At 43.4% G+C, this 12358-nt stretch overlaps 1 protein-coding gene across 1 annotated transcript in view; it reads right to left on the reverse strand.

Moving 5' to 3' along the window:
- Positions 1 to 2126: 2126 nt before the first annotated feature.
- CCDC62 (coiled-coil domain containing 62) overlaps positions 2127 to 12358 on the reverse strand; it is a 33975-nt gene continuing 23743 nt past the window's right edge. Inside the window, exons 11-13 of the mRNA XM_075996512.1 lie at positions 10538 to 10663; positions 3648 to 3741; positions 2127 to 2928 (exon numbers count right to left, since the gene is read on the reverse strand). Coding sequence (XP_075852627.1) covers positions 3688 to 3741; positions 10538 to 10663 — 180 coding nt within the window. The 3' untranslated portion in view covers positions 2127 to 2928; positions 3648 to 3687. The remainder of the gene's footprint in view (positions 2929 to 3647; positions 3742 to 10537; positions 10664 to 12358) is intronic.

Below are 12358 nucleotides of genomic sequence, written 5' to 3' on the forward strand. Positions count from 1 at the left end.
TTTGACTAAAGTCTGTCTCCACCACTAGGTTGGAAGCAAATGTTAAGTCTGCTTTGCTTACTGTTGTGCCACCAGCGGCCAGCAAAACACCTATTGGGTGCTCACATTTTGTTCTTTTTGTGTTGGATTTCGTAAGCATGTATTTGGCTGAGAACCCAGAAGTCCTTTTCAAGACGGATGAATGTGCATTCCTCACTTGATACACTCCTCAGAGACCATTCTGGTTTTTAACCTCCCTTGTCAGCTGCAGGCTTGATTAATGTGTCTGGCTTCTGATTTTGCTCTCATTCACTCTGTTCTCTATCACATAGGAGGTTGCTATGATTTGCTAACAAAATCGTCATCAAATGGTTCGAGAAGGCTGGGCACGGTGGCTCATGCCTGTAACCCTAGAACTTTGGGAGCCAAGGTGGGAGGATCGCTCGAGCCCAGGAGTGTGAGGTTTCAATGAGCCATGATGATGCCACTGCATTCCAGCCGGAGCGACAGAGTGAGACTCTGTCTTTAAAAAAAAAAAGGCTCAAGGGAAACACAGGTGCACTATGCAAAACGCCACCCTAACTACAGGTGTGGAACCACAGAAGGGGAGTCTCAACACAAAGCCACAAACTCTGGGGTCATTAGCCAGAGGACGAGGTTTCATTTCTCAGCCACCTTCTGGAAATGTGTAGAGCCAGCCTATAGCAGCCTCTCAATTCTATGCATTCGATTGACGCTTTTGGGGTAAAACTGTTTTTAGTGTTTATGGATTATCTTGATGCAGAATTTCTTTCTTTTGAGGGGTATTTCTATTTCTGTTTTTTTTAAAAAAATCTGTTCACTAATTCTAAAAATACTCTTCTATCAGTCTTTTCCAATGACTGAGATCATTTCTGGCAGGCAAATTATAGTGTAATTCTAAGATGGCATGTTCATCTTAAGAATGTTGATGATAAAATATAAATGCCAAAAATCTAGTTTTTTTTTTTTTTTTTTTTTTTTTTTTTTTTTTTTGAGACAGAGTCTTGCTTTCTTGCCTAGGCTAGAGTGAGTGCCGTGGCGTCAGCCTAGCTCACAGCAACCTCAAACTCCTGGGCTCAAGCGATCCTCCTGCCTCAGCCTCCCGAGTAGCTGGGACTACAGGCACGAGCCACCATGCCCGGCTGATTTTTTATATTATATATATTAGTTGGCCAATTAATTTCTTTCTATTTTTATGGTAGAGACAGGGTCTCGCTCAGGCTGGTTTTGAACTCCTGACCTTGAGCAATCCGCCCGCCTCGGCCTCCCAGAGTGCTAGGATTACAGGCGTGAGCCACCGCGCCCGGCCAAAAATCTAGTTTTAACTTGCAACTATTTCAAACATACTATAAGACTACTTCTTGCATCCAGTAAAGTACAGAAGGAAAAAGAAGAAAAAACAGACTGCTTCTCTTTAACATACATTGATCACACATTTAAATAACTTAGGTTGAGATAGGTAATTTGCTAATATTAGAATTCCCCATTCTTGAATTACATGTGGAATAATACACAACAATGTAGTGGGATAAGAATAGGTATCATAAGCCTATGAGCTACATTTAGCCATAAAATAGTTTTTAATTATTTTCAAATCCTTGAGTTCCCTGAAATTTTCCTACTTAGCATCTAGCAAGTGTTCCCTTTTCGAGAGGCAAGTTGAAATGTAGCCATGGACCTATCATAAAGAGAGGGAGAAAATTGAACATTTTGATTCTCAGACTGGAAGTCAGTCTCTCCGGGGACATTTTAGGTTTCCTAGTTGGCAGGCGGTGGTTCAGAATCAACTATACCTTTTTCAGTTTTGCTCTGTACAAGCCAGCCCGAGGGAGAAAGCATGCATTGATAAAGAACATAAGCAAACCTCACCCATGCCTCTTTTCAGCACCCTAATTAAAAAGGCTAAATGGGGTAGCTCTTCCCCTCTCATGAAAATCATCTCTGAAGTAACACTGAAACCTTCTAACAAAGGGACATTTATTCAGCACAATAGAACTTTGATATCTGCAATGCTTAAAAAAAAAAATGCATTCCCATTCCTGAGGACATTAACTTGCCAGGTTCAGTTTAAAGCAACTAACCTTCCTTATTTTACTCCTGTGTCGTGACAAGAAACCAAAGAAACATTTTCTTTATTATTAAAAATATTTTTTATTGGCTGAAGCTGATCGATTCTCTTAGAAGGGGCACAGAGGCACACAGTACTATATTCTTTAAAAAAAATTACAAGTTAAAACAGAAGTATTTTATTCTTTAATGATAAAATAAAATGCATATAAAACTTGATCTTCCAGCAAGCTTTGTATAAGTAGATGGGACTTCTATAGACCCAGACAAGATGGGGCTCTGCTCAGCTTGAGACAAAAGGACCTCGATTGTCAATTTAAGGAGATATTTTCCAGTTAAAAATATTTTATATCATATCATTTTATGTCTATTTACACAGAAAAGTCCAGACCTAAAACCGTAAGAGAATACTGTTATATTTTGAGCTGACTCTGATAAGCTATTGGTTATAATTTAAATGTATGCTCAGATTTTTTTTTTTTTTAAATCAGATAGTTAAAACAGCATTTCATAGGCAGGGGTTCTCTATTCGATGTTCACACCTTAAAAGAGCTTCTCTAGTGTTTAACTACAGTCTGTATCTTTGAAGAGATGTCTTTGTCTTTCTTAGCATAATTCCAAGTTTGTGTATATATACGATAAGGTCTAATTTCTTACACATGAAAATATTTCTTGCACACAAAAATGGTTAATTTGAAAAAAAATACATAGATGTTTAAAAAAATTAACGTTCAGGTCCTGCTCCCCTTGGGTGTTGAACGTCGTCGCTTAGGGAGAATTAAAATCCTCTTTTTGTTTTAGGGCTAAGTGTTTGGTATTGCTGTCTGCTTTCTGCCTTCTGCATAGATGAGAAATCTGCTTCTGGAGGAAGGAAAACAACAGAGTGGATAAAATAAAAATCAATTAGCATTGGACAGTGCACTATAAGCTCCCAGTGTCTGAGATATTAACTATGCATCCTGATTTTCATCAACAGCAGGTCATGCAAAAATATTACAGATATGATGACTCAGCAGAGAGAGGCGGAGAGAAGAGACAGGGAGGGGGGAGGGGAGGCTTTGCTGCTACCCCAGTGTCTTCCAAATGCCCTGTGCTTACCTTGGAACCCTCTGAAATGACCGTACCCTTTACCTTATCAAACTGGATTCCGGGAAGGCTTTGCATATGAAATGAAGGTTTGACAGACGGAAACGTAAGTCAAGAAAGTGCTTACTGGGTCAATAAACTTTTCTATAAAACTTAGTAGGAAGTCAAGACTCCCTTTCCTGCCAGATACCCAGGTGAAATGCTGAAAGGTGCATTTAGATCCTGATTGTTAAAGCCCTGTCTTTGTACTCACTTCCTCAGATTCAAAACTCTAGGTATTGAGAACGAGAACTTTTGGATCTGCATTTCCACCTGCAGTTGACATTGTGCTCTGATTAAATTTAGAAGGCATGTGTAAATAGGTCAGGCAAAAGAGAAAGTATTACAGGTCAAACAAATGCGTGAGTGGCCTTGACTCTGCGTTATCAATGTCCCCTGAGTTACATGTTAAATATCAATGGAGACATAAGGTGAGATAAGCAAAGGTGACTTACCCAGCATCACAGTGAATGCTGAGGTTGACTTTTGTTTTCTTCAATAACTGCCAGTGGTATTGTTTTGAGGTGACTCTTCTGAGACCTCTGAGTTCTAGAAAACAACTCTCAAATTAGTACCTGGAATAGAGACACTAGAAAATACTTAAGATTATACACAAATAGAGCAGAAATGGCTTTAAAAGACCTCAGGCAAAGAGATAGCTGCATTCCTATGTTCACTGCAGCCTTACACAGCCAAGATGCGGAAGCAACTTAAATGCCCTGCAACAGATGAGTGGATAAAGAAAATGTGGGCCAGGAGTAGTGGCTCACACCTGTAATCCTAGCACTCTGGGAGGCCGAGGCAGGTGGATCCTTTGAGCTCAGGAATTCGAGACCAGCCTGAGCAAGAGTGAGATCCCGTCCCTACTAAAAAAAAAAATAAAAATAGAAATTTTAGCTGGACAACTAAAAATACACATATAGAAAAAATTAGCTGGGCATGGTGGTGCATGACTGTAGTCCCAGCTACTCGGAAGGCTGAGGCAGCAGGATCGCTTGAGCCCAGGAGTTTGACTAGGCTGACGCCACGGCACTCTAGCTCAGGCAACAGAATGAGACTCTGTCTCAAAAAGAAAAAAGAAAAGAAAAGAAAGTGCTGTGTATATGCAGAGTGGAACGCTCTTTAGCCACAAAAACGATTGAAATTCTGTCACTTGCAATGACGAGGATGAACCTGAAGGACACTGTGCCAAGTGAACTAAGCCAGGCACGGAAGGACAAATCCTGCACAATCTCACTTACGTGTGGAATCTAAAAGGCTGAAGTCACAGACACAGAGGGTGGAACGGTGGCCACACGGGGCTGCCGGGGGGTGGATGGGAATGGGAGTTGACAGTCAAAGGGGACGTTTCAGTTTCTCAGGAGGAACGTGTTTTACTGGTCTACCGCACAGCATGGTGACTACAGTTAATAATGTTTTGTATGTTTCAAAATTGCTAAAAGGGTGGACTCTGAATCTTTTTTTTTTTTTTTTTTTTTGAGACAGAGTCTCGCTTTGTTGCTCAGGCTAGAGTGAGTGCCGTGGCATCAGCCTAGCTCACAGCAACCTCAAACTAACTCCTGGGCTCAAGCAATCCTCCTGCCTCAGCCTCCCGAGTAGCTGAGACTACAGGCATGGACCACCATGCCCGGCTAATTTTTTCTATATATATTAGTTGGCCAATTAATTTGTTTCTATTTATAGTAGAGATGGGGTCTCACTCTTGCTCAGGGTGGTTTCGAACTCCTGACCTTGAGCAATCCGCCCACCTCGGCCTCTCAGAGTGCTAGGATTACAGGCGTGAGCCACTGCGCCCGGCCTCTGAATCTTTTTACCACAAAGAAATAAGTATGTGAGATGATAGATATATTAATTGGCTTGACTTAATTATTCTACAATGTTATATGCATTACATTGTACTCTATAAACATATATAATTATTATTCAATTATTGTCCATTTTAAAAAAACCCCTAAGGGAATTAACAAAATACATTAAAGTGATTCCATCAACTACCATCCATGTATGGCACAAAGATTTCTTTTCCTTTTTTTTTCCCCAGAGACAGGGTCTTCTTCTTCTCCTTTTTTTTTTTTTCCAAGGCAGAGTTTTGATCTGTCACCCTGCATAGAGTGCAGTGGGGTCACCAACCCCAAAGTCCTGGGCTCTTGCCTCAGCCTCCCAAGTTGCTGGGACTACAGGTGCATGCTACCACGCCTGGCTAATTTTTCTATTTTTAGTAGAGACAGGGTCTTTCTCTTGCTTAGGCTGATCTTGAACTCCCGAGCTCAGATCTTCCTGCCTTGGCCTCCCAGAGTGCTAGGACTATAGGTGTGAGCCACCTCGCCAAGCCAAGAGACAGGGTCTTGCTCTGTCGCCCAGGCTGGAGTGCAGTGGTGCAATCATAGCTCACTGTAGCCTCGAGCCCCTGGCCTCAAGTGATCCTCTCGCCTCAGCCTCCCAGAGTGCTGGCATCACTGAGCTCAGCCAACATTTCTTGATTTCCTATTCATGTGTGGGGTTCCCTTGTCTCTGATCTCCTGGTAGGGCTGTTCTGTTTGCTTGATTTTATGTGTTAGGGCCAAACTCTGGCAGCCAGCTAATGCCCACATACAGCTGGCTCAGCCTCAGCCTCAAGACTGCACGGTGAGCCCTTAATGAAGGCAATGGTCAGGAACAAGAATCAACCACTCTAAGTGCCTGCTGGGTGCCTGGTTAGCTTTGGTGGGTGTTTTGGTGGGGGATGGGGGAAGGAGAGGAAGGGAGAAGAGAAGGAAGGGGAGGATGACACCTGGAAAGACCACAGTACTTGCGTGTGGTTAGCAGGCAGGCTGACTCCTCAGCCTCCCCCTCCTCCCCGTGGGGCCTGTATTCCAGTCACCAGGGACCATGCACAGCTACTCAGGGCACCCAGGAAGCTTCCAGACCCCTGTGTTTTCACTCATGCTGCTCCTCTCCACTCACCTGCCTGCCTCTGTGTTTTACAACCCAGTGTATTTTATCTCAGCCCTTTACAAACGTCATTCTAAAAGGGATCCACAAAAGAGGGTAAGAACCAATTGGAATGCCCCATCCCGAGTACTGGCCACGACTCCAAGTCCAGTTTAAGGCCGAGTCCACGCCCCATTCCCACCCTTGAGGCCAGGAGGAAGCCTCGTGGGCGAGGTGATGCGCTGCATTTGACTCTTCCCTTATTCCTCCTTTCCCTACTTTCCAATTATTGTTTTTGTGTGTGTGTGTGTGGGGGGGGAATCATCTGCAAATCACAATCACATACACAGGTATAAATCGGAGAAGTCGTGCGCCTCCTGCTGGTAACGATTCACATCACCCTTCCACTGTGTCCTTGCGGCGCAAGTGTCGATTCTTATTCCCGTTCCCGCTCTTACTAAACAGGCACAGGGCATAGGAACGTCCCAGTGTCTGCATGTTTCCACTCAACAATGCATCTGGAATATTTCCACAGCCCAGAGCCTCTTGATCCGTCTGTGGCTGGGACGGACTCCGTCGTGGGGACGGACGGGGCTTGCTCACCCAGCTCCCCTGTGCTGGGCGCTCGGATCGACTCCCATCTCTAGCTGTTGTAACGAAGCAACGCTGCAAATGCAAGCCTTGCACGGTGCCGCTTCGTACGCGTGCGGACATGTCTCCAGGAGAGATGCCCAAAGAGACACTGCTGCGTCAGTCGGTTCCGGGCGATTTTGAGAAAACACTGCCGGTTTCCCGCCAGGAGGACCGAATCCCTGTGAGCTCCCCAGCGAGGCAGCGGAGCGCCCGCTCCACAGAGTCTCTGAATTACCGTCCTCGTCTTTGGCGACAGATGGCAAGGCCCTGGCAAGGCAGACAGGCTGCTCAGAACTCCACCCTGCTTCCTCGTCACAGAAGTTAAGGATTTTCCACAAAGACTGTGTGCTTTTGCTGCGTCTAGCCGCACTCAGTGCGAAGGCACGAGGGGGATCTGTGAGTGTGTAAAGCGCGTCGCCGTCGCCGAGTGGGTGTGTTGATGGCGAGCCCATCGGTCCGCTGGGAAGTACACCCCATCTGGAGCCAGTAGTTTTCCAATTAAACGATTTTCCAATTAAATGATTTTCTGACTCTAGCTGCGCGATGCTGAGCAAGAGAGTCAGTCATTTTCCCTCACTTGTGACATGAAAGGCTCTTCTGGTTCTTTCTAGCTCAAGAACTCTCTTAAGCCAAGTCTCTGCCAACCTCAAACAGCTTTCCCCCTTTTTTTCCGGTGACACCTGAGCTCACAGTTGAGCCTTTTCTTTCCTGCACTTTTCTTACCAGTTCCAGTCAAGGTGGGACCCAAGCACTCCGTGTCTCCTGTTTCGGGGGCTGTGTGTGCCACCGCCAGGGTGCCGCGGTGACCAGGGCTCCTAAAGCCCCCACAGTGCGGTGGGAAGACGCGTCACCAGAGACTGGGGCCCGGGATGCGCACGCTGATGGAGACAGAGTCACACACACACCAGCCACGTATGAGGACAGAAACGAAGGCTGCAGTGAGCTACGCTGACTCTAGCCCGGGAAACAGAGGCAGAGCCCGTCTTGAAAAAATAAATAAATAAATAAAATAAACATCTTCCTCTGCCTCAGTGTAAATGAACTTCTTCACTAATGCTTCAGAGAGAATCTGTCAAGAAGAAATCTTCCCAGAAAACACCAAAGTCCATCACAGTTTCCAGTTTGAAAAGCTTATATGACCCACGTGGGTACACATGGTATACTCTGAAAAACTGCTATTTTGGGAGCCTATGACTTTATTTTATTATTTTATTTTATTTATTTATTTTTTTTTTGAGACAGAGTCTCGCTTTGTTGCACAGGCTAGAGTGAGTGCCGTAGCATCAGCCTAGATCACAGCAACCTCAAACTCCTGGGCTCAAGAAATCCTCCTGCCTCAGCCTCCCGAGTAGCTGGGACTACAGGCATGCGCCACCATGCCCGGCTAATTTTTTTCTATATATATTAGTTGGCCAATTAATTTCTTTCTATATTTATAGTAGAGACGGGGTCTCACTCTTGCTCAGGCTGGTTTCGAACTCCTGACTTCGAGCAATCCGCCCGCCTCGGCCTCCCAGAGTGCTAGGATTACAGACGTGAGCCACCGCGCCCGGCCTATTTTATTATTTTTTAAAGAGACAGGGTCTCAATCACTCTGCGGCCCAGGCTGGAGTACAATGGCGTGATCACAGCTCACTGCAGCTGTGAACTCCTGGGCTCGAGTGATCCTCCTGCCTCGGCCTCCCCAATGGCTGGGACTACAGATAAGCACCACCACGCCTGGCTATGTTTTTTTTTTTTTTTTTAAGAGATGGAGTCTTACTTTGTTGCCCAGGCTGACTCCTGCCTTGGTCTCCCAAAGTGCTGGGATTACAGGCATGAGCCACTGCGCCCCGCCATGGAGACCATTCTTTCAGGTAATATTTGCAACTACCTATTAAGGCTCATGGCAATGACTGATTGCTCGAGAACACTGATTCTGAAATGGTTAATGTTCTAGTTTTGGGTCATCTGTGTCACATGGAAAGTTGCTCCATGGAACTCCGAATCTAACGAAATACCAGTATGAAAACCCAAGCAAGAAATGTCACCATGGAACGAGGCCTGAGGATATCAGTTCTCACTATTCTCACTCAACACTGATCTGGACGTCCCAGCCAGAACAATATGGGAAGAAAAAGAAATAAAACTGTCTTTACCTACAAATGACACGACTGTATAAAAAATCCTAAGGAAGTTACAGAAAATCTACTAGAATAGGTGAATTCTGCAAAATTGCAATTTACAAAAACCAGCTACAGTTATTTGTACCCATAGGCAATTTTAGAATGAAATTTAAAATATCATGTATAACGGCAACGAGAGAATACAGGTGAGTATCCCTAATGCAAAAATCTGAAATCCACAACATTTCATAATCTGAAACTTTTTGAGTACCAACGTGATGCTAAATAAGGAAATGCATGGGAACGTTTTAGATTTCGGATTTTCAGATTTGGGATGCTCAACTGGTAAGTATACAAATGCAAATATTAAAAAATCTGAAATCCAAACACTTCTGGTTCCAAGCATTTCAGATGTGGGATACTCAACCTGTATTAAGGATACATTTAAGAAGAGATGTGCAAGATCTCTACAATAAAAATTACAAAATATGGTTAGGAGAAGTAAAGAGAGACCTAAACAAATGGAGATGCTCATGGTTGCCAATCCTTCCTAAAGTGATCTGTATATTCAAGGAAACCACAATACTAAAACACATTTTTGTAAAAATTGACAAGTTGATTCTAAAATTGATATGGTCTGCAAAGGACCTAGAATAGTCAAAGCAATTTTGAAAAAGAAGAACAAAGTGGAGAACTTGTACTTGATTTTGAGACTTTTTATAGAGTTATAGTAATCAATATAGTGTGCTACTGGTGTAAGGAGAGACAGACAGATCAATGGAATGACCAGCGAGTCCAGAAATAGATACTTCCTTGTGAGGTCAACCAATAGTCAGCAAAAGCGCCAGAACTAATTTAATGGTGAAAGAACAATCTTTTCAACAAATCGTGTTGGGACTAAATATGTGTAGAGGAAAAAAAATGAACCTTGATCCTTATTTCACACTACACACAAAAATGAAGTGGAAATGAACCATAGACCCAGATATAACTATAAAACTTCTAGGAGGAGAAAAGATTCACAATCTTGGGGTAGATTTCTTAGAACACAGAAATCACCATTAAAAAAAAAACAAAAAACCTGCTAAGTTGGACTTAATCAAAATTTAAAATTTCTGCTCTTCAAAAGATACTGCTGCGAGGTGGCTCACACCTGTAATCCTAGCACTCTGGGAGGCCGAGGCGGGAGGATTGCCCAAGGTGAGGAGTTCAAAACCAGTCTCAGCAAGAGTGAGACCACCGTCTCTACTAAAAATAGAAAGAAGTTAATTGGCCAACTAAAAATATATAGAAAAAATTAGCCGGGCACGGTGGCGCATGCCTGTAGTCCCAGCTACTCGGGAGGCTGAGACAGAAGGATCGCTTGAGCCCAGGAGTTTGAGGTTGCTGTGAGCTAGGCTGATGCCACGGCACTCTAGCCCAGGCAAGAGAGCAAGACTTTGTCTCAAAAAATAAAATAAAATAAAATAAAAAAGAAAGAAAGAAAGAGGAAGTTTGGAGGCAGTAACATTTGAGTATGACTTTTTCCTCCTTTAAACCAGCATGCTCCCTCCTTCCCTCTCCCTCTCCCTCTCCCTCTGAGACACAGAAACTTCCATTCTAACCAGTCCATTGGCCGCCCTCCCATATGCGCACACCAGCAGTCAGTGGCGCATTCGGACACTGCAAATGTAGTGGAGATGGAGCGGGACACGTACGTTTTTGGCGCTGCTGTTGACGTTCTCGCAGGTGATGGGCAGCAGCGTGCTCAGCTCCAGGTCTGTCACCATCTGCCGAGACTCGGCCAGCAGGCGCTGGAGCTTGCTCGTGGGGGAAAAGTCATCCTGGGGAGGTAGCACATTTGAGCATTCGTGAAATTAACAGGCATTTTTAAATTTTTACGTTACAGACACGTTTACAAACGCAAGTGCTAACTGCCCGCTAATATTTCTTGGACTTTGGGTACCACAAAGCAAAGCAGGACATCAAACAGTAGAACCACCAAATTCCTTTTATTTCTCAGAGCTGCCTCAGTTAAATAATTCGACTTAAGCAGAACTTATGACAACTAATTAAGTAACATCCGTATGATAGAACAATCCCAAGGCACTAGATATCTGTCCTAAGTGAACTTTTGAAGGCCACAGTTAGCACGGCAAAATACTTGCCAAGTGGAGCTTTAACACTAAAGGGTTGTTTGTAAGCTTATGGTCAATCTTCAACTGGGGATCGAAACTTTAACATGAAAAGGAGTCACTGCCAACTGTTCTCAAAGGGGCCTAGACTAAGTTTTTTGTTAAGCAAAGTTAATTTCTAATTTTCCACAAACAAGGATCACCACTGACCTGGCATGTCGAAGATGTTTAACAAACACGTGCTAAATGAATATGCCTGTGTATATACATGGATAACATAGGCATGCAATGTTATGTACTGCCTGAGAAAAAATAGGTCTGAACATTGAAAAAGGGTCTCTAAGAGCTAAAAAAAAAAAGTAATAGCTAATATTTTCCCTCATATTTACAGCTTTAAAAAATTAATGACTTTAGTGTGGTACAACTGACATACAATCACCTATACAATTAAAGTGTACAATCTGATGAGTTTCGACACAAGTATGTACCCATGAAACCACGACCACAAAGAACAGTGAACCCATTCATTGCCCTCAAGGCCCTGTGTGCTTCCTGTGTTCTCAGACAACCCCTGACCTGCTTGAGATTCCTCCGTTCTCAGACAACCCCTGACTCTGCTATAGCCAGAGATTAGTTTGCACTTTCTAGAATTTTATAGAAATGCATTGAAACTTTTATCTGTTTGACTTCTTTCATTTGGTATAATTATCTCGAGAGATCCACCCATATTGTTGTGCGTGTAAATAATTCTTTTTCATTGCTGAGTATTTCATTTATGGATGTACTACAGTTTTTTTATCCATTCACTTGTTAATGGACATTTGGGCTGTTTCCAGTTTTTCTGCTACTATAAATAAAGCTGCTTGAATATTAGTGTGTAGACGTATGTTTTCATTTCTTTAGGAATGGAATGGCTAGGAAGGTACATATTTAACTTTTTAGGAAACTTGCCAAAGTATTTTCCAAAGTGGTTGTACCAGTTACATTCCCACCATCAGTGTATGAAAGTCCCAGTCTAGTCAACACTTGGTATGGTCAATTTTTATTTATTTTTAATTTATTAATTTATTTTTTTAGACAGAGTCTCACTCTGTTGCTCAGGCTAGCGTGCTGTGGCATCAGCTTAACTCACAGAAACCTCAAACTCCTGGGCTCAAGTGATCTTCCTGCTTCAGCCGCCCGAGTAGCTAGGACTACAGGCGTGCACCACCAGGCTCGGCTAATTTTTTCTATATATTTTTAGTTGGCCAAGTAATTTCTTTCCATTTTTAGTACAGACAGGGTCTCGCTCTTTCTCAGGCTGGCCTCGAACTCCTGGCCTCAAGCAATCTTCCTGCCTTGGCCTCCCAGAATGCTAGGATTACTGGTGTGTTTAGGTTACATAGATTGCCTTTGCCCCACCTG

Source organism: Microcebus murinus, chromosome 22 (genome assembly GCF_040939455.1).
Source record: "Microcebus murinus isolate Inina chromosome 22, M.murinus_Inina_mat1.0, whole genome shotgun sequence".
Lineage (NCBI taxonomy): Eukaryota > Metazoa > Chordata > Mammalia > Primates > Cheirogaleidae > Microcebus > Microcebus murinus.